General features: G+C 45.7%; 1 protein-coding gene across 1 annotated transcript in view; it reads right to left on the bottom strand.

The window, feature by feature from the left end:
• Positions 1–8,869: 8,869 nt before the first annotated feature.
• TSEN15 (tRNA splicing endonuclease subunit 15) overlaps positions 8,870–24,031 on the bottom strand; it is a 25,972-nt gene continuing 10,810 nt past the window's right edge. The window contains exons 2-4 of the mRNA XM_015412785.1: positions 23,620–23,701; positions 21,324–21,459; positions 8,870–9,300 (exon numbers count right to left, since the gene is read on the bottom strand). Coding sequence (XP_015268271.1) covers positions 9,105–9,300; positions 21,324–21,459; positions 23,620–23,701 — 414 coding nt within the window. The 3' untranslated portion in view covers positions 8,870–9,104. The remainder of the gene's footprint in view (positions 9,301–21,323; positions 21,460–23,619; positions 23,702–24,031) is intronic.

Here is a 24,031-nt window from a genome sequence, read left to right as displayed (position 1 = left end):
ATGGAACCGCATTACACAAGCCAGAGCCTTGGTCTATCGAGGTCAGTATTGCCTACTGAAACTGCAGCGGCTCTCAGGAAGAGGTCGTTTACATTAACTACTACCTGCTCCTTTTAACGGGAGATGCTAGAGACTGAAGCCAGGGCCCCAGCAGACAAAGCAGATGTTCTGTCATTAACCCACAGCCCTTTCCGAGATGCGTGATGCGTTTGTCATGACAGCACTTCATGCATAAAATAGTCTTCAGTGGATTATGGTTTGGAATTGCAGTTTGTAGGAGCTTTAAAAAGCTGCCACCAGCCTGATGTCACCTTTTTTTAATGCAACCAACAAACTAGAGGCAAAGCCCTTTCCGAGATGCGTGATGCGTTTGTCATGACAGCACTTCATGCATAAAATAGTCTTCAGTGGATTATGGTTTGGAATTGCAGTTTGTAGGAGCTTTTAAAAGCTGCCACCAGCCCGATGTCACCTTTTTTTATGCAACCAACAAACTAGAGGCAAAAATGAAAGAAACAACACAAGGTGGCAGATGCAATAATCTATGGGCATGCAACTAAAAGATGCAAACTCTCTTTTCTCCAGCTTATACAAGGCCAGTTCAGATACCACTCTGCAGCTGAGTGCAGTGGGAGTTTTATTTTATGGACTTAGCAGCTGAGTCCATAACTCACTGAGATTACAGGTGGCTGAAGTATGGGGGAGTTTCTTTTTTTTAATACACTATAACTTAAGCACGGTCTCTTGGGAAGAGATAAGACAATTTAAACTGATCCCCACCAAGTTATGTAGATGCATTACCAGTACCACATGCACAAGATAAACACACTTTCACATCATGAAAATTATGCCAAGAAAGGAAGCCCAACAGTCTCTGGTTTTGTACTCAAAATGGTTAGATGTTTATTAGAAACCCTACACCATAAGGCCTGCGCTGAAGTTCCATCTTTTACCATTCTAACCACCCAGGTTGCCAGTACCAAAGGGGACTTTAAAGCAGGGGTAGCAGAAAATGAAATGGCTCCCAACTGCAGACCCCTGGCTAATTTATAGTGGATCATCTGGTGGCTGGGATGTTTGCAAAATGATCCAGACCCCGATCTGATCCAGCAAGGCAATTACATCAAAGCGCATAACCAGGATCACTGAATACCAGTCAGTGATGTGTTATTTGTTAAGAGTTCCTGAGTATGAATTCTTACGTGGTAAAGTAAAAGTACACATAGAGACCCTAACCTGGATGGCCCAGGCTAACCCAATTCTGTCAACTTTCAGAAACCAACCACCGCCAGCCCTGGTGAGTATTTAGTAAGTCCAGGGTTGCTATGCAGAGGCAGGCAATGGCAAACCACCTCTGATTCTCTCTTGCCTTGAAACCCCTACTGGTTTGCTCTGAGACACCTTGATGGCAGTTTCTACCACTTCATAAAGCACTAGTAATAACAGCGGGATGTGGAGCGAGACAAATCAGCCCATCCCCAATCTGAAGCAATTTGTCAGGCCCAAGTTGTCAACAGGCAGAGCCTTTAATTTCTTTTTAAACAAATAAGTCCACCTGTTCCCTTTCCCCCTCTTTCTCACTCACTGCTTTATTTTTCCTGTTCTTTCCCCATCCTCAGTTTTTCATCTCTGTCCTCTTTAGAACAAAAGCCCTGGACAGAGCGGTAGCCTACCAGCTCCCTTAATTAAGGCTCAAGTGGTTAAGACGCTGAACTGCAGGCTGGAAGGTCGGTAGTTCAGCAGTTCGAGACCCGGGTGCCGCATGACGGAGTGAGCTCCCGTCTCTAGTTCCAGCTCCTGCCAACCTAGCAGTTCGAAAGCAAGAAATTGCAAGTAGATAAATTGGTACCACTTCGGTGGGAAGGTAACAGCGTTCCGTGCGCCTTGGTGTTTAGTCATGCCGGCCACATGACCACGGAAACGTCTTCGGACAGCGCTGGCTCTTCGGCTTTGAAACGGAGATGAGCACTGCAACCCTAGAGTCGGATTCGACTGGCTTTCGAGCAAGGGAACCTTTACCTTTAAACCACAAGAAGTGCTGCTGAGGATGTTTCCCTGGAATTGTTTCAATTACAGTTGGAGAAGTCAGCATTTAATACTGGGTATTAATCAGGGCTATTTCAAGATAATCTTTTTGTCACCCCAAGCAAAGCACTATTTCTTGTATTATCCATTAACCAGGGATTAAACAGAATGCAACACATTTCACATCCAGTACTGGTGTTAAATTAGATTCATATAATTAGGGTGACTGCATTTCTACCCATTGTGGCTGTTATGAATGGTGACTGTACTTTTGAATTTTGCTTAAAAGCAAATAATCAATTGCATTTCAGGGCCAGGCCCCAGTGTTCATATTCCCCCTCTATACCCACGAGTTTAGCTATAATGCATGTATCTGAAGAAGCAGAGTCTAGCCATGACAGGGTTGCCATTCGGAGAAAAACATCCTGGCCTTTTGAAAGCTTATGCTACGATAGATCTCTCTGTCTTTGAGGGTGTCTTTTGCGTTTTGCTGAAACAGACTTAACATGGCTACCCTTCTGGGATTACTTTGTGCCAAAGTCTCACTGAAGCGGAGCACTAGGCCTGAGTCTTGGCATAAAAGTACCTCTGAGCACGCACAGAACACCCTTCCCTAGGCTTGCCAACCTCCATGTGGCCGAAGCCAAAAGTGAGAGATCAGGGGAGGGGATGGAAGTCCAAACAAACAAAAAAAAACTCTTGAAATAAACATCCCATGTTGACTCTCTGATATCAGAGCCCAAGGTGTTCACAATGAATCATTTCAAGAGTTGATAAGTGGAAATAAGAACTGTAATTACTACACACTCAGATAAAGCAATCCTTGTGAAACAGATATCTTTATTGTGCAAACTTCATTGCATGTGAGCGATAAAAGAAGAGAATTTTCCACGGAATTATAATTACTATAGTAAACAATTTCACATATATATCTTCATTGACTTCACTATTTTTGTCACAGATGTTTTGTTTGGACTTCAACCTCCAAGTGGTACCTGGAGATCCCCCACTATTACAATTGATCTCCAGATGACCAAGATGAGTCCTCCGGGAGAAAATTACCACTTTGGAGAATTTATGGCATTATACACTGCTGAGGTCCCTCCGTACCCGAAACCCCACCCTTCCGAGGATCCACCCCCAAATTCTCCAGGTACTTCCCGGCCCTGAGCTGGCCACCCTTCCCTCCCTCCCTGAATACACCAGGAACAGGCTGATGTATTTTTAAAAACAGTGAAAGAAGGCAACTTCATTTTTTAAAAAACACAGGTTTCGATGCAAACTTAAAAGTGTGTATACAGGAATGAAGGAAGCCTTTCCTTACCCCAGAGACCTCTCCTCCTCCTCCAAGCTTCCATCGCAGTCCTCCACTGCCTCAGTTGGAGTTTGCTGGTGTTAGAAGCATCCATGAGTAAATGCCTTGCATTTAAAATTGAACTTTCTGAGATGAAGGGGGGGGGGGCATTTATCTGATAGCTGTTTCTTTAGGCCCCTTATTACCTTAGTCATGTGACCAACAACGGTGGGGGGGGGATGTTATACGTACAACCAAATCTGATTTCAAATTAAAGGGGCCAGTTTTCCTTACCATCAACCCAGATATAGAGCAAAAGGGAGAGTGCTGCTTTAAAAAGCATAGAGGAGTCCCACAGAGCTGGCCAGACTGTCCCTTCCTAGTGTAGGTAGAAGCTATCAAAGGGGTTAGAAGCTATCAAAGGGACAGCATGCCTGTGGTTTTTTTGGGGGGTGGGGACACACACCCTTCATTATACCACCCCCAGCCATCTGCTTATGTGGCTTGTGCAGCCAAGCCAACCAGCTCTGGTTACAGGTTTATCCTTTAAGTCTTTGGGGACTAAGTCCCCCCCTAGCATTGCCAACCTCCAGGTGGTGGCTGGAGATCTCCTGGGATTACAACTGATCTCCAGTTGACAGAGATCAGTTCACCTGGAGAAAATGGCTGCTTTGGAAGGTGGACTCTGTGGTATTATGCCCTGTTGAAGTCCCTCCCTCACCAAACCCCACCCTCCTCAGGCTCCGCCCCCAAAATATCCAAGTATTTCCCAATCCAACACTGGCAAATCTAGTCGCAGCAGTGTTCCCTCTAAGCTGAGTTAGTGTGGGCTAGAGCTCACAGTTTTTTAGCCTCTGGGTCACACATTTTTGCCTCAGCTCAGGGAAGGATGGCTCCAGAGCAAACTAGGTTATGCAGTAGCCAAGTCAATCGCTCACAACTTTAATGCTAGTAGCTCACAAAGTAGAATTTTTGCTCACAAGACTCCACAGCTTAGAGGGAACAAGTAATATTATATTATAAAAACTGAGGGACTGTTGTCTCCTGTTACATGGCAAGTTCAAAGTGAGGGGAGGCTACAAATACCCACAAGGATCAACCACACATTTAACTTTGGAAGGAATCACACCAGGACAGGTTTTATACTGTGTATTTTAATACTTCTCTGCACTGAGAAAATTGAAAAATTGCATTAAAAATGAAAGCTGGGATTTTTTAAACATGATCCAGTGCGCAAGAAAAAAGGACTTTCTGCAGCTATCTAAACTGACTTGCCCGCTCTTGAACTAGACCTCGCTGCTATTGTTGTCTCACTGGCCGCACCAAACTCAAATTCATACAGCTGAGAAAACTGTATATTCCAGTCCGTTAGCCCCAAGCCTTCCTTTGGATCACCTCCCATTCCTGAGCTCGTAAAATAAGAAGTCTTTGTGCTTGAAAATATGCCTGTGTGGTCCTAGTTCACTGGAGAACCTTTTTAATGTTTTTTTTTAAAAAACAGACAAATTGTATATGCTGCTTCCAAGAGAGAATCGGGAGGGGGGGGACAGCAAGAAACTTCAAGATATGTTTCGAAAGTAAGAACTACCTTTAGACAGGGTTGCTGTCAGGCCTGGAGAACAGAGTCCTGTCCCTTTCATAGAGGCTTAATGCGTGGAAATAGGCAGCTGAAACTTTTCATGGCATGGAGATAAAGAACATCCCATTAAGCCTCTGTTAAAGGGATAGGACATTTTTCTCCAAGCCTACTGGCAACCCTTACTCTTAAGAGGGTGAAATCTCATAAAGCTGTGGATGCATCCAACACTCTTGATATCCTCTAGGATACTTAGTACTGGAGAAGGAAGGATACTATGAGAATCTGGGAAAAGTGGCCCCTAGACTGCATGCCTTGGTCAGCCTGAAATTCACACGTGTGGTTAGTGTAAAAAAGGTAAAGGTTCCCTTGCTCAAAAGCCAGTTGAATCCGACTCTAGGGTTGCGGTGCTCATCTCCGTTTCAAAGCCAAAGAGCCAGCGCTGTCCGAAGACGTTTCCGTGGTCATGTGGCTGGCATGACTAAACACCAAGACGCACGAGAACGCTGTTCCCTTCCCACTGAAGTGGTACCTATTTATCTACTTGCAATTTCTTGCTTTCGAACTGCAAGGTTGGCAGGAGCTGGAACTAGAGACAGGAGCTCACTCCGTCATGCAGCACACTCGGGTCTCGAACTGCTGAACTATCAACCTTTCAGCCCGCAGTTCAGCATCTTAACCACTTGAGCCAACAGAGAGAGACCAAATCAGGATACAGTTTAGGATTTGGACAGGCAACTGGAACCTTATCCATCATGGTACTACTTTCTTCCACACAAACTGAGAATGGCTGAGGGCAGTCGTGGAACCTTCTAAATTTACTGTCCTTTTCAGGACTCACCTGCACAGTAACTCCATACTTCTTTTCCCCTCATAAAACGCAGGGATCTCACACAAGGCGTCTTTTCACACAGAGGATTCCCCACAGTTTGGTTGTCGACTTGCAGCAGTCTCCCCCCCCCCCCCCCCCCCAAGCTTCCTCATGTCCTCCTTGTAGTCTGTTCTCCTCCTGTGGGTTCTTTGTTGTTTCTCTGTGTTTTCTCAAACTGGATCGTAGGTGGTTTGAAAGTGCATGGAGAAATGGATGAGGAAGTGTCAGGAAGACAACAGGAAAAATCAGAGGCGAGGAAGCGCAGAGGAAAAAACCCCTGCAGGTTAGCACCTGAACTTCTGTATGAAAAGACCCCACTTATTTTTATTATTTATTTTATTTAGTTTATTTGTGCCCAGCCTTTTCCCTCTCGTCTTTCTCCATTTTATCCTCACAACAACCCTGTGAGGTAGGTTAGGCTGAGATAGTATGGCTGGCCCAAGGTCACCCAGCAAGCTTCCATGGTACTTAACACTGAATGAGTTCATATTTTTCACATTTAGCATTACTGAGTAACGGGCTGTATTCCATCCCCATTTCACACATTAAGAGCATAAGAACATAAGAGAAGTCAATGTTGGATCAGGCCAATAGCCAATAGCCCATCTAGTCCAACACTCTGTCACACAGTGGCCAAAAATACCAGGTCCAGCAGTGGGGCCAGGACACTAGAAGCCCTCCCACTGTTGTCCCCCCCCCCCAAGCGCCAAGAATACTGAGCATCACTTGCCCCAGCCTGAGAGTTCCTATCTATACCTTGTGGCTAATAGCCACTGATGGACTTCTATGCCATATACTTATCTAATTTCCTCTTGAAGCTGTCCATGCTTGTAGCTGCCGCCACCTCCTGTGGCAGTGAATTCCATGTTTCCATGTGGCAGTGAATTCCGTGTTTCCATGTGGCAGTGAATTCCGTGTTTCCATGTGGCAGTGAATTCCGTGTTTCCATGTGGTGAATTCCCTCCACATTATGTGGAGGCAAACCTGAAATGGCCATCAAGCCATTTTTCTGCCTCTTCCCTTGGATCACTGTGCTTTCTCCTCTACCCTCACAACCTTGCTGTGAGAAAGTCACTACCTACTTTTGGATCCTGACCAACAGTTTAAAAACCACTAGCCTCGATGAGGTAGTAAAATGGAACACACCATATGAGGCTGCAGGTCACATTTTGGGATGTTTCCCTTTGCAAAATGAAAGCCACCAAGTCAAGCAAAGACAGGGAGTCAAGCTCTCTACCGGCGATGCCAGCTATCTACTGGCATGGAGGTTTTTGTATGCAATGTTCAAAGCTGGAATCTATCATCCCCCAAAGCGGCACATTCCATTCTACCTCCTCAATATTCTATCGCCCTATTCTTCTGCCTGCATAAATCAGGCCTCAGACTTGATCAAAGTCCCTGTCTCAAAGTCCGCAGCTGAAACGCATAATAAAGGGAGTAATCTACCCAAGGTTCTGGGCAGAAAAAGTGTTAAACAAAGAAACAAAGGGAAAAGGGTTAAACAGTCCCTTGCTTCTGTGGCATTGGGCAGGGCCGAAGGCTCCCAGGCTTCAACCAAGTCAAAATAGGACTCCAGTCAGAGTTCAGTTATCAACCAGGAGCTTAAAATGATGGGTTTAGGAAAGGGGAACACATGGTGCTGGCATCTTACTTATTCAAATATGTAGCAAACCTTTACTAGATCCAGAAATGGTCTCTAGCAGTTGCTGAACCATTTCATTCACGACTGAACTAGCCCTGCACATACAACTGCTCTGCACTTTGAGAGAACATGTGGAGAGGGAGAGGGGGCAAGAATACACTGTCCCACCCTCCTGCCTCCATGTGATAGGTAGCTCATAGGGTTGACAGATCTGGGTTGGAAAATATCTGGAGATTTGGGGCATGGATCTCTGGAGGAGGGACTTCAGCGGGGCATAATACTGTAGAGTCCATCCTTCAAAGCACCCATTTTCTCCAGGGGACCTGATCTTGGTCATCTGGAGATCTATTGTAACAGCGGGAGATCTCCAGGTGGTGCCTGGAGGTTGGCAATCAGTCAGCATGATGGCCATGCATGGAAGGAATGTGCAATGCACATGCACCCTCCCTGTGATGAGGGACACTAGTTTCTGAATGTTGTTGTTCATGGGGAAGGAGCATATATGACAACACTGCCTTGTGCATAGGGGTGTTATGCTCATGAGCTGGTGATCACAAGGAGGCAGGGGCCGTTCTCTCCCTCTCTGTTCTGTTGATAATGCTGAGGACTTCCTAAACAGACCCTTGGTCTACCAAGCTCCATACTGTCTACTAGGACTGGCAGTGACTCTCTCCAGAGTCTCAGGCAAAGGACATTCGCATCACCTGCCACCTGATCCTTTTTAACTGGAGATGCTGCAGAACTGAACCTGGAACCTTCTGCATGCACTGCAGAGGCTCTACCATTGGCCAATAGCTCCTCTGCTGTGCACAGCTGGAAAACGGTAGTTTAGATTCTTCTTCCCCAACCACATCTGTATACCCATTATTCCCTTGAGTAGCTTTCCTATTTGAAAAGGGCCACTGCCCTGCCATTACATATATTTGCATGCTCTGTGTCGCCTGAGCCTGCAACTGTAAGCTGTGAACTCTAGCCTAGGGTCATGAGACATGACCCTAAACATGGTGCTGCCATTCAGTATCTTCAAGTGAAGTGCAGTGATGATCATACCACCTCACTTTACAGGCTTTTTGTAGAGAAATGTAGATGGAGTGCTCTGAACACTGAAAATGTGCTATATAAAAGTACTGTGATGATTAATAAATTCAGCTTTGGTCCACTGGGTTAGACCATGCTTTTTGGAGCTTCAGGGGCAGCAGAAGAGTGATGTCATCTTTCCCCCCCCCAGCTGTAGCACATCTGTACCAAAAAGGGAAGGGGGTGGCATGTCCGCTTCTGAGTACAAACTCTAGCAAACATTGTCCAAAACGCCCAAAACAGGTGCTATGAATGCTTTAAAATAAAATGTGTGGGAAAAATCTACTAAAAGAAGCAGACACGTTTATAAAATTAAGTCCTGTTTGGTACCTAGGGGACAATTATTGAGCCAGGAACAAAGGCTAGCAAATTCCTTCTGCTTCAGGAACTTGTCTGCAAATACAACCTCACCCGCCTAGACTTAATGAGGAGGAGAGGACAGATTCTTGAACTGGTCCATGACCTCTTTGATGTCCCATTTTTTTATTTGCAAAATATGCATTTCCAATGTCTTGCCCGTTCTCAAGACTTAGCAAGGATTTGCAAAGCAGATGTTGAACCCTAATGCACCGTTTCCCATTCACATATATAACACATTTTTAGACTGGCTGGGGCTCTCTCATCTCAAAAGCCTCTTTCTTTTTTTCCTACACTGTTTATTGTCCACGTCTTCGGTATCGTCAGGAGGGTCGGGCATGACAAAACCGTCCGTCAGCTTATAGTAGACTATTGTTGAATCTGATTCAACTATAGCCAGCGTGATGGACATTGGGGAATCGGACACCGTGTGCGTTCTCTTCATGATCTGCCTCATCCTGAAAGAAAACAAACAGATGAAAAAATAGTCAGCCATCATGTTTCAAGATCATGCAGCTTTTGTTTAAATTTCACTTGAAGGCAACCTAACAAAGAGAGCAAATGTGCACTGCTGCTATCAACCAAATGCAAAAGTGGATTGCCAACTTGGGGGGGTTGCCCCTATGATTGGCAAGCTTTCACTGGTAAGGCTATTGAGTCTTTAAAGGCTGTACTACTGAAAGGAATGGAAGTGGCACTGTGGTGTAGTTCTGCCAAGTAATGTAGATGAGGCCATGGAGGCCACAGTGTTGCATGCAGCACTATATCACTTCTGATTTTTAAAAAAACCAGAAGTGACAAAGCGTGGCTCTGAAAATTGCTGGAAACTCCATGATGAAACCATAAAACGTCTGGTGATTCCTAGAGCTGCCCTTGGTCACTTCCAGTACGAACTTCCAGGAAGGACATGAAACTGTTTTTTTTGTTTGTTTTTTTACTTTTCTCTCACAGCCACTCTGTGGGAGAAGGGACATGGGGGCAGGGACTCCCTCACCGGAAGCCTGGTGGCCCAACTGTGGTGTAATGGTGTTGGGGCAGGATCTTGGAGACGTCGGTTAAAATCCCCACTTTACCACTGAATACTCTATCTCCATGTGGCTGTAATGAGGAAGTATATTGGCTATGTGTTTGACAGAATGTTGGCCTTATAGTATTAATCTATGGTGTGAAGTAATATTGGTATTTATTAACACATTTGAATTTTCTCCCTCCCATCCCTCCTGTAACCTGTGGTTGGTCACATGGGGCGATGTGTGTATGTTTTCCATTCTGATTGCCTCATCCCCTTGCCTAACATATAAGGGGTAGTAGGACACTTTGCACTGTACACTATTACATACTCTTGGCACCAGAGGGCATCTACATTTTTTGAGGGGACCAGGAGAGGAAGGTAATTTCTATGGATACGTATTATTTGTTGATTTTAATTCTTCCATTTTATTTGAGTTCTTCTCCATCATTTTTTTTTAATTGTGTTCATCAGGATATCCTTGAATACTTTTGTAGATACATAACTGAATTACCATTCAAGACATGTCCACTTCACCAGGGCAGCAAGTTATTTAAAATGAGGCCTCTGAATTATATCTCTGCCTTTAGGTCACAGATACTGATTATAAGTAACTTAATATATATGTATCTTTTCAACACATCTTTTTGTCACGTTCATAACAATGTATTAATTTTAATAATGATTTCCCCCCCTTTTCTTCTGTTTTTTCCCCCAACACAATTTCAACTTGGCCCAATTTTAAGCAATAACTATATTATTTTTATTTATTTATTTATTTAGATTTGTTAACCCCCCCCCCCCCCGCCATAGCAGACTCAGGGTGGCTCACATGATAAAAGCACAATAACAATAAATATAGACATCTAAAAACAATCCTTAGAACAGTTCACAAACAATTCATTAAAACCATTTACAATATATTAAAGTGAATCCTGCCATGTGCAAAGCCCCATTACTGCTGCGTTAAATCAGCAGCCAGAGCAGCAATGGAGAAACCACACAAACCGATCTTCATGTGGAAAGCACCTACATCCAAAGGCAAGAGACATCTCGATCCGTGGGCCCTAGCTTCCCTTCTTATTGTGAGGCAACTCTCACGAATGCTAACTTAAAACTCAATTCTCTTCTGCTCCAGTGCACTCAGATAGGAGAACCGTTGTTGGGTACAGGTAGGCTGTAGACGGAGCGTCCTAGGTAAACTGGTAACAGCTAATTTTCCCAACTGAGACCCATTTAGTGAATGCAGCAAGGACAAAGCAGGTACTTGATTTGAAATACAAATATGCCATCTGGTTGCCACATACCCACCCTGTGCAGGATATGATTTAGAGGCTATTCTTTAAGGGCACGCATCTCCGGAATTAAGGCAAAGCTGAACCGGAGCTCCGGCTGCCTTGAGGGAGCATTGCTGGGGCAAGCGGGCAGAATTCCCAATCGACTCTGCTTCTGCACAAGTTATTTGTGGAGGAAACAGAGAGGAAGATCCGACTGTGAAGCTCTTCTCCAGTGATCACACAGGAGGCATTGTGTGCGGCACATCTGCCGTGAATGGGTATATTGACAAACCGCGTGTCAAGCTGATAGCACAACGTACGCATGCCAAGAGACTTTTCTACTTCAAAAGGCACTGTGGGGCCCAAGAAAGGAAATACCAATGGGAGAAGGACAGAGAGACAGGTACTCTCTCTCCACGCAATCCATATTTTTCAACTTTTCCTCCTCTGGGCTTCTGAGAGTCAGCACAAGCCAACACATGGGTATAGTCACTAGAAGAATCTGACTTGAAAGAGAGTCTGGCTGAGATTGCTTTTTTCAATCATTTGAACTCCCACGGAAGTGCAGGAAATGGATGGCACATGGCATGGCAAAAAACAACAACAACAATCCCCCTCTAGAATACCTTCTTCTGTATTAGATATCTACTGCGGATGCAATAAGAGAGGCATAGAAACAGTTGAGCATGGGCTCTTTTTGTAGCAGGAACTCCTTTGCATATTAGGCCACACACCCCTAATGTAGCCAATCCTCCAAGAGCTTACAGAGGTCTTCTTACAGGGGCTACTGTAAGCTCTTGGATGATTGGCTACATTAGGGGGGGTGTCGCCTAATATGCAAAGGAGTTCCTGCTACAAAAAGAGCCCTGCGTTACGTTGTTATTTACTAAACGACATTCGAGCAAAATTTCTGGAAGTCCCCCTTGGCAAGGTAGCATGCCAACCGGACGGAAGCAAGCTACACTACCTCCTTACTTCCCGGGATTCGGAGATTATTGAACTGACTGCCAAGTTCTTTTATGTTCTTATATAACGGGGAAATGTCCCTGATCATTCTAATTGAGTTCAATGAGTTTGTATAATTTAATTCAAGGTTTTGCGGTTGGGCAAAATTTTATCTTGCTATAATTTAAGCTTATATAAATAGACATACCTTTGTAATGCTTTTAGAAGTTATTTATTTTCCACAAATTTTATAGGATTGTTTTACTCCAATGGCAACTGTTTAATATTTTATGCCAATAAAAGGTATTTGTTGTTGTTGTTGTTGTTGTATTAGATATCTACAGAATGTGAACGGTGAAATTACTTGCACGCAAACCAGTCACATGAACAAGTTTATAATCCCAGACTGGCCACTATGGGTTCCGTGTTGAGCACTGTCAAGTAATTTCCGATTAATGTTGGCTCGATGAATTAATGACCTCCAAAACATTCTATTGTTAACACCCTTGCTCAGGTCTTGCAAACTGAGGGCCGCGGCTTCCTTTATTGACTCAGTCTATCTCATGTTGGGACTTCCTCTTTTCTTGCTGCCTTCAACTTTTCCTAGCATTCTTGTCTTTTCCAGTGACTCTTGCCTTCTCATACTATGACCAAAGTACAATAGCCTGAGTTTTGTAATTTTAGCTTCTAGGGAGAATTCAGGCGTGATTTGGTCTAGAACCCATGGTATCCACAAAACTCTCCTCCAACACCACATTTCAAAGGAATTAAATTTCTTCCTGCCCGTTTTCTTCATTATCCAACTTTCGCACCCATAAATAATACTGGGGAATACTATGGCATGAATTATCTTGGACTTGGTCGCCAGCAACACATCCCTACATTCAAGAATCCTTTCTAGTTCCTCCATGGCTGCCCGCCACCATGTTGCAGCCCAAATAAAGAGGAGCCCTATAGGGATGGGGTTGCCAAAAACCCCGGTTTGCCAGGGGTCCCCCGTTTTTTGGGGGGTTCTACCCGCTGCCGGCCAGATGGCCGGCGGGGGAAGCCCCACCCCCAACACCCACAGCCACCCTTTAAGTGTGTGGAACCCGTGTTTCCTCCCAAGCCTGATCACTGCAAGCTTGCAGGGAAATGCCAGCTTCGAGCTCTTAAAAGGGAAATGCAGCTGCTCTTAAAGGGGAAACGCCGGCTCCTGCATTTCAAAGGGAAACGCTGGCTTCTTTAAGTGCAGGGAACTGCTGTTTCTGGAGATCCGGCGCACGGGGGGGGGGCGGCAGACATCCCCAATGTGACGTCATCACGTTGGGGATGCCCCACCCCCTCCAGGACTGCCCCCAACGCTTTTTCACTGGAGAATGTCCCTTTGCTTTGCTTTCCAGCTTAGAAGCAGATGGTTCATATCCTGCCAGGGGCAAGGTCTTCCAGTAACAGGTCTGACCTACAAAGCTCCTACCTTGGGGATATTTATGGGGGGGGGGCTTCTTGCAGATGTTTCTCAGACTGCAAGCTTCATTCTCGTTTCAACGTTTGTTTTTCCTATCGAAGTCTTCTGATACATTTGGGTTTTCCTTCATTCTGTAGACCACAAGGTTTGCCTGACCACAAAAGCAGTTTTACTGTCATGGCAAAGGGGAACATGAAGAGTTGCGCATTTTGCACCAGGGAACGGAGAAATGGGTCAACAGGACAGGTGCAGAATGGATCAAGCAGGTGGGTACAAATAAAAGCACCCTCTACACAATGCTTTTTCATCTTTTCAAGATATCAGAATCGTCTTCAGGCAAACACCGACGTGGACCAAGGTCAGCAGGCCAATCTCAGGCAGAAAGCTGGTTGCTTTACAACCCTGCCTGGGAATCCTAAATGTGCAGTGGAAAATCTTACTCACTGCCCACACAGGAAGCCATGTGCTATGTCTATTGATCTGTGTATATAAATGCAATGTATACTACCCTTTTCCACAGGAAAAAAAGGGGAAAGGGGAGCTTTTCACTGGAGAATGCCCCTTTGCTTTGCTTTCCAGCTTAGAAGCAGATGGTTCATATCCTGCCAGGGGCAAGGTCTTCCAGTAACAGGTCTGGCCTACAAAGCTCCTACCTTGGGGATATTTATGGGGGGGGGGAGGTCTTCTTGCAGATGTTTCTCAGACTGCAAAGTTCATTCTCGTTTCAACGTTTGTTTTGCCTATCCAAGTCTGCTGATACATTCGGGTTTTCCTTCATTCTGCAGACCACAAGGATTGCCTGACCACAAAAGCAGTTTTACTGTCATGGCAAAGGGGAACATGAAGAGTTGCGCATTTTGCACCAGGGAACGGAGAAATGGGTCAACAGGACAGGTGCAGAATGGATCAAGCAGGTGGGTACAAATAAAAGCACCCTCTACACAATGCTTTTTCATCTTTTCAAGATATCAGAATCGTCTTCAGGCAAACACCGACGTGGACCAAGGTCAGCAGGCCAATCTCAGGCAGAAAGCTGGTTGCTTTACAACCCTGCCTGGGAATCCTAAATGTGCAGTGGAAAATCTTACTCACTGCCCACACAGGAAGCCATGTGCTATGTCTATTGATCTGTGTATATAAATCCAATGTATACTACCCTTTTCCACAGGCAAAAAAGGGGGAAGGGGAAGATTGTGCAAACAGAACCTATGCACACCGGCATGCGTGTTGCACACCTGCCACAGTCAGCAGCAATTTCTGTGGAGGCGCTAGTGGTGGGAGATCACACTCTCTCATGAATTGCTGCTGATTAAAGCCTAGTTCTCACTGGAGTAATCTGTGCTATACCCCTTCGGGTTGCAGGAAGGAAGCTCACGATAAGATTGTTCTTCCATAGGAAAGGAATACCCTAGAAAGATGGTATTCATCCATCATGACAAATCTCTGCTTCCAGTGGACAGGGACACAGGTTGTGGCCATGCTTACACACACACCCTCCCCTCGCATGGGGAACGTGCAGGGGTTGTTTCGTAGAAAAAGAGCTAGGGGAACTCATTAGCATAACTCATTAGCATATGCCACACCCCCTGACATCACCGGAAGTGTGTCATAAGGCCACACCCCCTGTCATCACCGGAAGTGTGTCATAAGACCACACACCCCGCCCCCAACGGTCCCGGCCGCCGCCGGCAGCCTTGCAGCTCCACTGCCGAGACTTACCCTTCCTCTTCTCCTGCCTCCTCCTGGCTGAATGAGGACCGGAAGCGGGGCGGCCAGAAGCAGGGGGCGGGGCTTCGTCATGTGCCCCGCCCCCCATACCTCACCCGGGGGAACTGTGATCCCCCCCGAAATGACCCCTGGGAACGTGACTGGAGGCCCTTCTGGCTCAGGGTGCCCTCCAATGGGCCGAGCACGTTGGAGTTTGTTTCCTCTCCAGAGAGGGAGATTCTAAAGAGGGAGGAAACCAACCAGCAGGACTGAAAAGGCAGAAAAGCGCCATCTCTTGAAAATTTAAGGTCCAACCTTCCTCCAAGGAACCTTCCACCTACTTAAAGCGCTCTTCTATGGGAGGATGAGCCACATAAGCTGCAGGAAGGCTTCAAACTTTGCCCAGTAGAGTGGTAGGAGAAGGGATAGGCTCCACTTGCTTACACTTTTCAAATGCACTTTGCCCTAGAAAGCTGAAAAATAAAATATTGATCTTCTACACTGTCCCTTTGGGTATATCCTTCTTCAGAATGTACCATTTCATTAAAAAATGGGGGGGCTGCATATTTTGCCCCCCTCTAATAAATGCTGCTGCACTAAAGTCTTGTGCGTGTGTGTGTGTGAAGCAACATCAAATCGCAGCCAATTTAAGGTGACCCCACATGCTTTTCAAGACAAGAGACTCTCTTATCTCCTTATTTTTATAACTTCTTTTAATGAGCGGGTCTGTGGCTCAGAATGACAGAGCACTGGCTTTGCACACAGAATGACCCAGTCCTGGCATCTGCAGCTAAAAAGATCTCAAAGAGCAGATGTTGGGAAAGACCTTTCTCTGTCTGAGACCCTGGAGGTGCTGATATAAAAGCAAAGATTATACTAAGATAAATGCGTCAGATATTTGACTTAGCATAAAGTGCAATCATGTGTTTTACTTGCATGCTGCTTTGAAGTTGGCAAAAGCAGCTTATACAGTTAAAAAATTAAGATATTTAAATACTTTGCCTTTGTTCAAAATACGCTGTCATCTAGAAAACCAGCATGTCAAGGAGATGGTCAGGACAGCCAGTAGCTTTCCACAGATAGGATTAGTGTGAGATAGCTTGGATGCACTCAAAACATATGAGACTTCACCATCTAAGGGAGCATTCAAGCTTCCACTTGCATGGTAAATTCACAACAGGGCCGTGATTTTTCTCTGTTTTGAAGACCTGCCCTCATATGCCACAAATCCAAATTCTGCACTTAGGCACTGGATGCTGCTGCAGGGGAGCAGAGGTGACGGCCAGTGCCGTGGACTTCATGATACGCAGAAGCCCTTCCGTAGCCACACAAGAGAACTGGCACCAGCGCTTCACTGAAGTCACTTGGCAGCTAGGAACCGAACTCGGACAGAGCAGGCTTGAGAGAAATCACACGTTGCATATTTGCTCAATAGGAAAGGCTGGTCACAAACCGGACTTTCCATCAATGTAATTCATTCACCCATTCCAAGAATGCATCTCTTTCACTCGGATGCCAAGAGACAGAGCAAACAGCGTCCCCACCGTACAGATTTATGGAAACATGACGTGAATGAATAGCTAAAGACGAAGATGCATACATTATATAACACGCTCCAGTAATAAAAACTGGCTTCTACACAGATTTGCAGGAGCCTGCCCGATGGCTATGGGGGCAGCACGGCACAGTTGCGCACATGGCCACTGTGACCAACACAGATCTGGAAACTATTGAAGGAGATAGAAGGCCTGTACGGGCAGACTCCAGAATTCTGTCTATTTCATAATTCTGCAGCTGCCTTACATAAGCAGGAAGCGGGGAAGATCTTGCTAGCCGGCTAACAACAGCTCAGTAAAATTTGGCTGAGTTTGTTTCTTCTCTGCCACAGTTAACTTGAAGCTTGGGTGTGCCTAGAGGCATGAACAGAAGGACAAAAGCCAAAGAATTCTTATCCTTCACAGCTCTTGTCCTGAGGGTCAAAGCCTGGAGAAATCAGAGTTTCAAGGAAGATCTGTTAATATAGAGTGATAAGAAGACCTGGTCTGCTGAGGCCCTTCTTCCTTTCTCTGTTTGTTTGTTTTTTAATTGTTTTTATTGATTTTTTGTACTTTTGGTCCCTATTGGGGAGAAAAGAGGAATGTAAATAATCAAACTGAGGGACAGACAAGAAACAAAACTGATACTAGATCCAGAAACTAGTATGCAGGCGTATGGCTATGGTGGGGCTTTGGGGAGCTCTGCCCCCTTTCTTAAAGGCACAGCCTCACAATAATTTCTCCTGTAAATGCATTTTAAAATCATGTTAAAACACTTTTTTAAAGGCATGCGCTCCTTTAAGCAGAGTGCAGTGCTGTAGCGGACTAATTCCCGCACTGAGCAAGGGGGTTGGAGTTGGTGACCTCTAGGATCCCTTCTAACTCTCTGTCAAGAAACTGGTCTCCTTTAAGAAAATTTTTCTGCCCAAGTGTAAGCTTTCTTAACGAAAGCAGTCATCACCCCCTCCTGCCAGATTGTTATCAGAATTGTTGCTTAGGCTGGCAGAAATGATTAACTTGCAGCAGACGAGAACTGTCATCTAAAGTGGTTGACAGCTTGCAATTTAGAGATCTATCCTGGTAACAGCTTTCTATTGGCTAAATGGCTTTTCTTTCTGCACTGAGAACTTCAGCCCCACCGGGAAAAAATTTGTTTCACAAGCCACAAAATCCTGGCTACGGGCCTGCTAGCATGTGAAAAACTTCAGCTTTCTCAGTTTCAAAGTCCACCTAGCAAAAAGGGCTCAGCACTGTAGCTAGGGTTGCTAGCTCTGGGACTGGGAATTTCCTGGAGATTTGGGGGTGGAGCCTGGGGAGGAAAGGGACCTCAGTCAGGCATAGTACCACAGAGCCCACCGTTTTCTACAGGGGAACTGATTAATTGGGGTTGGAGATCAGCTGTGATTCTGAGAGATCTCCAGGCACCACCTTGAGTTTGGCAAACCTGAGTGTACTTCCCACTAAAGGTGGAGGTGAGGCAACTGAGGGCCCCCCAGCCCACTTGGGGCCCTACTGTTTATCTATCAGACTAACTAGTATACTTCTATCTGACCCTTTCTCCAAGGAGTTCACAGGGGTGATAGGATTGCCAACCTCCAGGTGGTGGCTGGAGATCTCCCACTATTACAACTGATTCCCAGGCGACAGAGATCAGTTCACCTGGAGAAAATCGCTACTTTGGAAGGTGGACTCTATGGCATTATACCCCATTGAGTCCCCTCCCCAAACCCTGCCCTCCTTAGGCTCCACCCCCAAGACCTCCAGTTATTTCCCAAACTGGAGCTGGCAACCCTAGGGGTGTACATTGCTCTCCCTCCTGTTTTTTCCTCACAGCCACCCTGTAAGGTAGGCCAGGCTCAGCAATATGTAACTGGTCCAGGGTCAGGTCCCCAATCTGCCATGGTCCCAAAACAGAACTGAAGCAAAGCACAAGCAGGGCTTTTATTGTAGAAAAAGCCCAGCAGGAACTAATTAGCATAATTAACACGACACATTAAACGATGCAAAATTCCATTATGGGATCCTAGTTTCAGCAAGTAATACACAGCAGGATAGACCGTAGTCCCTCCTAATTTTCCCAAGTAACTCTGTGAGTCATTTAGAACAGTGCAACGTTACTGGCTGTGTAGGATTCCGTTTTGTATACTTTGCGGAAAGCCATGAACGTGGGAGTCTTCCTGCCCTCCTCAGGCAGGCTGTTCCACAAGGTGGGGACCACAGCGGAGAAGGCAGTTGTTGATCTTGCCCGTTTGCAGGCTGGCACCTGTAGAAGGCCCAGCTCTGACAAGTGACGCTGTCATGGCAGAACACAGAGGGGGGAGAAGTGGTTCCACAGATAGGAGGGTCCAGGGCCATGAAGGGCTTGGTATGGGATAGCCAATACCTTAAACTGAGCCCAGTAACTGATGGGCAGCCAGTGAAGTGCCTGCAGGGGGTGAGTAATACACAGGCTGCTCCATCCAGCTCCTGAGAATGAGTCTTGGGGTTTTTTCGTATAAAAAATCCAAACCAAGAAAAGTTAATACCGGGTAAATTGGTGGAAACCATTATTAAGGAAAGAATTAGTAGGCACATAGATGAACAAAACCTATTGAGGCAGGCACAGCATGGGTTCTGTAAGGGAAGATCTTGTCTCACTAACCCAGATGGCATACATCCGAGAGTTCTGAAAGAACTCAAATGTGAACTTGTAGATCTCCTGACAAAGATATGTAATCTTTCCTTAAAATCTGCCTCCATTCCTGAGGATTGGAAGGTAGCTAATGTCACTCCCATCTTTAAAAAGGGTTCCAGAGGAGATCCGGGAAATTACAGGCCAGTCAGTCTGACGTCGATACCGGGTAAATTGGTGGAAACCATTATTAAGGAAAGAATTAGTAGGCACATAGATGAACAAAACCTATTGAGGCAGACTCAGCACGGTTTCTGTAAGGGAAGATCTTGTCTCACTAACCTGTTAGTGTTCTTTGAGGGGGTGAACAAACATGTGGACAAGGGGGATCCAATAGATATTATTTACCTTGACTTCCAGAAAGCTTTTGATAAAGTTCCTCATCAAAGGCTCCTAAGTAAGCTCAAAAATCATGGGATAGAAGGACAAGTCCTTTTATGGATCAAAAACTGGCTAGTTCATAGAAAACAGAGAGTGAGTGTAGGTGGGCAATTTTCTCAGTGGAGGGTGGTAAGCAGTGGGGTACCGCAGGGATCAGTACTTGGTCCACTGCTTTTTAACTTGTTCATTAATGATTTGGAGATGGGAGTAAGCAGTGAAGTGGCTAAATTTGCGGATGATACAAAGTTGTTCAGGGTGGTGAAAACCAGTGAGGATTGTGAGGCACTCCAAGGGGATCTGTCAAGGATGGGCGAGTGGGCGTCAACATGGCAAATGGGGTTCAATGTGGCCAAGTGCAAGGTGATGCACATTGGAGCCAAAAATCCTAAATATAAATACACATTGATGGGGTCTGAACTGGCAGAGACTGATCAAGAGAGAGATCTTGGAGTTGTAGTGGATAACTCACTGAAAATGTCGAGACAGTGTGTGACTGCAATAAAGAAGGCCAATGCTATGCTGGGGATTATTAGGAAGGGTATTGAAAACAGATCAGCCAATATAATAATGCCCCTATATAAATCAATGGTGAGACCTCATTTGGAATACTGTGTGCAATTCTGGGCACCACACCTTAAAAAGGATATTATAGCTTTGGAAAAAGTGCAGAAAAGGGCAACTCGAATGATAAAAGGGTTGGAACACTTTTCCTATGAGGAAAGGTTAAAGCACTTGACATGATTGAGGTTTATAAGATTATGCATGGGAAAGAGCAGGTAGAGAAAGAGGTACTTTTCTCCCTTTCTCACAATACAAGAACTCGTGGGCACTCCATGAAACTGCAGAGCGGTCGGGTTAGAACGGATAAAAGGAAGTACTTCTTCACCCAAAGAGTGATTAACACATGGAATTCACTGCCACAGGAAGTGGTGGCGGCTACAAGCATGGACGGCTTCAAAAGGGAATTAGATAAGCATATGGAGCAGAGGTCCATCAGTGGATATTAGCCACAAGGTATAGATAGGGGCTCTGGGGCAAGTGATGCTCTGTCTTCTTGGTGCTTGGGGGGGGGTCAACAGTGGGAGGGCTTCTAATGTCCTGGCCCCACTGCTGGACCTCCTGATGGCACCTGGTATTTCTGGCCACCGTGTGACACAGAGTGTTGGACTGGATGGGCCTTTGGCCTGATCCAACATTGGCGTCTCTTATGTTCTTATGTTCTTACCAATTCGACGATGTGTATTAACTGTGCAAAACATTTTATCTTCTTTTGCATAAAAGAGGCATGGGGGAGGGCCAGAAGCTGTGCAGACCACTGAAGGCATGCCCACAGCCCCTGGAAATCTCACCCACAAGCAACCCTTCTGGCTTCTATAACTCACTGCGATATACAAACAGCTCTGAACGATGACCTGTTTGGCTGCAAATTCAAAAGGAAATGCTCCGTGTATATTTACCCACCTCTCGTGGCTGAATGGCACGTGGAATGCTCCGTGTATATTTACCCACCTCTCGTGGCTGAATGGCACGTGGGCTGGAGTTGGCACCACCACTTGTAAATCATCACCTTCTCTCTCGCGCCCGTGAAGACATACGAGCTGGAATTCTGCTAGCCCAACATAGGAGACCTCATGCCAGTTTCTAGCTGAGCGGTATGTCAGAGACCGGACAAAAACAGCATGGAGGAAAATAAAAAGCAATCAGATGTGACTTTTAAGGATCTATCTTCATAGAAGAATCACAGAGTTGGAAGAGGCCATAGAGGCCATCTAGTCCAACCCCCTGCCCAATGCAGGATCATCCTAGAGCACCCCTGACTAGTGTTTGTCCAGCTGCTGCTTAAAGACCGCCAGTGAGGGGGAGCTCACCACCTCCCTAGGCAGCTGGTTCCACTGTTGCACAACCCTTACTGTACAAATGTTTTTCCTAATATCCAGCCGGTACCTTCCCGCCCTTAATTTAAACCCATTCTTGCAAGTCCTATCCTCTGCTGCCAATGGGAACAGCTCCCTGCCCTCCTCTAAGTGACAGCCCTTCAAATGCTTAAAGAGAGCAATCATGTCCCCCCTCAGCCTCCTCCTCTCCAGACTAAACCTTCCCAAGTCCCTCCGCCTTTCCTCCCAGGGCTTGGTCTCCAGGCCCCGATTATCCTTGTTGCTCTCCTCTACACCTGCTCCATTCTGTCCACATCCTTTTTGATATGGGGCCTCCAAAACTGCACACAATGCTCCAGGTGTGGCCTGACCAATGCAGTGTGTACAGTGGGACTATGGCTATGGCATCTTGTGATTTGTGATCTTCACCCACACTACTTTTGAATAAAAAAATCTCATATTTGAAGGCCATGATGTTACATACCTTCAGGGCCTGTCTTTTTTTTTAAATACGTTTATTTTTGTAAGTTTTCTATATATTACATCATATATTTTGTCTCCTTGCTTTACATAATCGTTAAATTCCCCCCTCCCTCCCTCTACCCCTTGTTTGTTGGTCCTTCATTCACAGCCACGGGCACAAAGTCTGAATCTTCCACCGAATGTCCTGTCTTCCTTCCGATGTTATCCACTTTAAATAGATCTTCCATACCTTCAGGGCCTGTCTTTGCTAGTACACTATTCTCTTTCCTTCAAAATAGCTGAGGCCCCCCTCTGCACTATCCCCTTCCATCTTAACAACTTTCTAAAGTAGGTTAGGCTGAGAGACGATGACCAGCCCAAGATCACTCTATCAATTTCATGGGAGTAGGGACTCCAGCCAAGCCAGATTCCACCTAGCCATAGTCCAATAAAGGGTGGGGATGTTGGAATGGCTGTCTGTGCATAGATGGCATACGGGGAGGGCCTGTGGCACAGTGATAGAGCATCTGCTTAGCATGCAGAAGCCCCCAGGTTCAATCACCAGCATTTCCAGTTAAAGGGATCTGTAGGTGATGTGACAGACCTCTGCTGGGAGAGCAGCTGCCAGTCTGAGTAGACAGTACCGACTTTGATGGACCAAGGGTCTGATTCAGTATAAGGCAGCTTCATGCACTCATAAGTCTGAGAAATGCCATGCCTTTATGGGGAAAAAATAGCCATGTTAGAAGCTAAGCTTTGAAAGTGATAAGAAGCAAGGCGTGGACTGGTCAAGACCAGCTATGTATATTGTATGTTTTCTTTAGTCGCCCATTACTCTGATTCTCAATGAGCTGCAATACCTGTAATGTTCTAGTGAAACCAACAAGAGGTCTACACAGATCTGGCTGAGCCTGCAAAGAACCCAAGGGACCAGGAGGACTTTGCCAGCCCCTCTCCAGTACCCATCTAAGAGCCAGTTTAGTGCAGTGGTTAGGAATGTGGACTCTAATCGGGGAGAACCGGGTTTGATTCCCCACTCCTCCACATGCAGCCAGCTGAGTGACCTTGGGTCAGTCACAAGTTCTCTCAGAGCTGTTCTCTCATGAGCAGTCCTCGAAAGAGCTCTCTCAGCCCCACCTACCTCACAGGGTGTCTGTTGTGGGGAGGGGGAGGGAAAGGAGTTTGTAAGCCGCTCTGAGACTCCAAGAGAAGGGTGGGGTATAAATCCAATCTCCTGCTGAGTTCTATGTGCACAAATAGTCCAAATCCAATCCTGCAGACATTAAGTGGACCTGAGGCCAGGATCCCAATCCTCAAGTGTTTCGGGGCTCAAGACACACACACATTTCCTTACAGCATGAGAAGGGCATTCTTGGCCCTTTGGCCCTTTTCTTATTCCAGAACGAAGCATCTTAGCAGTTTATTTTTATTTCACAGGCTGTCCCAGAAAAGGACCTTCATTAACTTACCTTCTAAGAGGTCCAAGTATACTAAGAAAGCGGCATACACACGGCCGCTGTCTGCGACATCCAATGACATCATCCTTGTGAGCTGGAACACACAAAAAGCAAGCAATGGATCTCTTGGAGGAAGTGTGGGAGAAATCACATTGCGTGCAATAAAACGCAAGCCGAACGTTATCCACAGCATATGGAAGTGTTTTCCCACGGACTCCGGGGACTTCTGGCAGAAGCCCAAACACAGCACAACATGCACAGATCTTTTTGAAAAAGTAAAACAAAATACCCAGCCTGTTAAAGGATTTACTGCTAGATACAGCCTGTTAAAAGACTTACAGGTCGTTGTGGGGTGTTTTTTTTTTTGAGTCAGTAAAATTGTCCTCCAAAAGAAACATTTTAGAGAGTCCATGTTTATGTATTG

Source organism: Gekko japonicus, unplaced genomic scaffold (genome assembly GCF_001447785.1).
Source record: "Gekko japonicus isolate JY-2015 unplaced genomic scaffold, Gekko_japonicus_V1.1 scaffold793, whole genome shotgun sequence".
Classification (NCBI taxonomy): domain Eukaryota; kingdom Metazoa; phylum Chordata; class Lepidosauria; order Squamata; family Gekkonidae; genus Gekko; species Gekko japonicus.
Note: the sequence above shows the minus strand (reverse complement) of the source record. Positions and strands in the feature narration are given on the sequence as shown.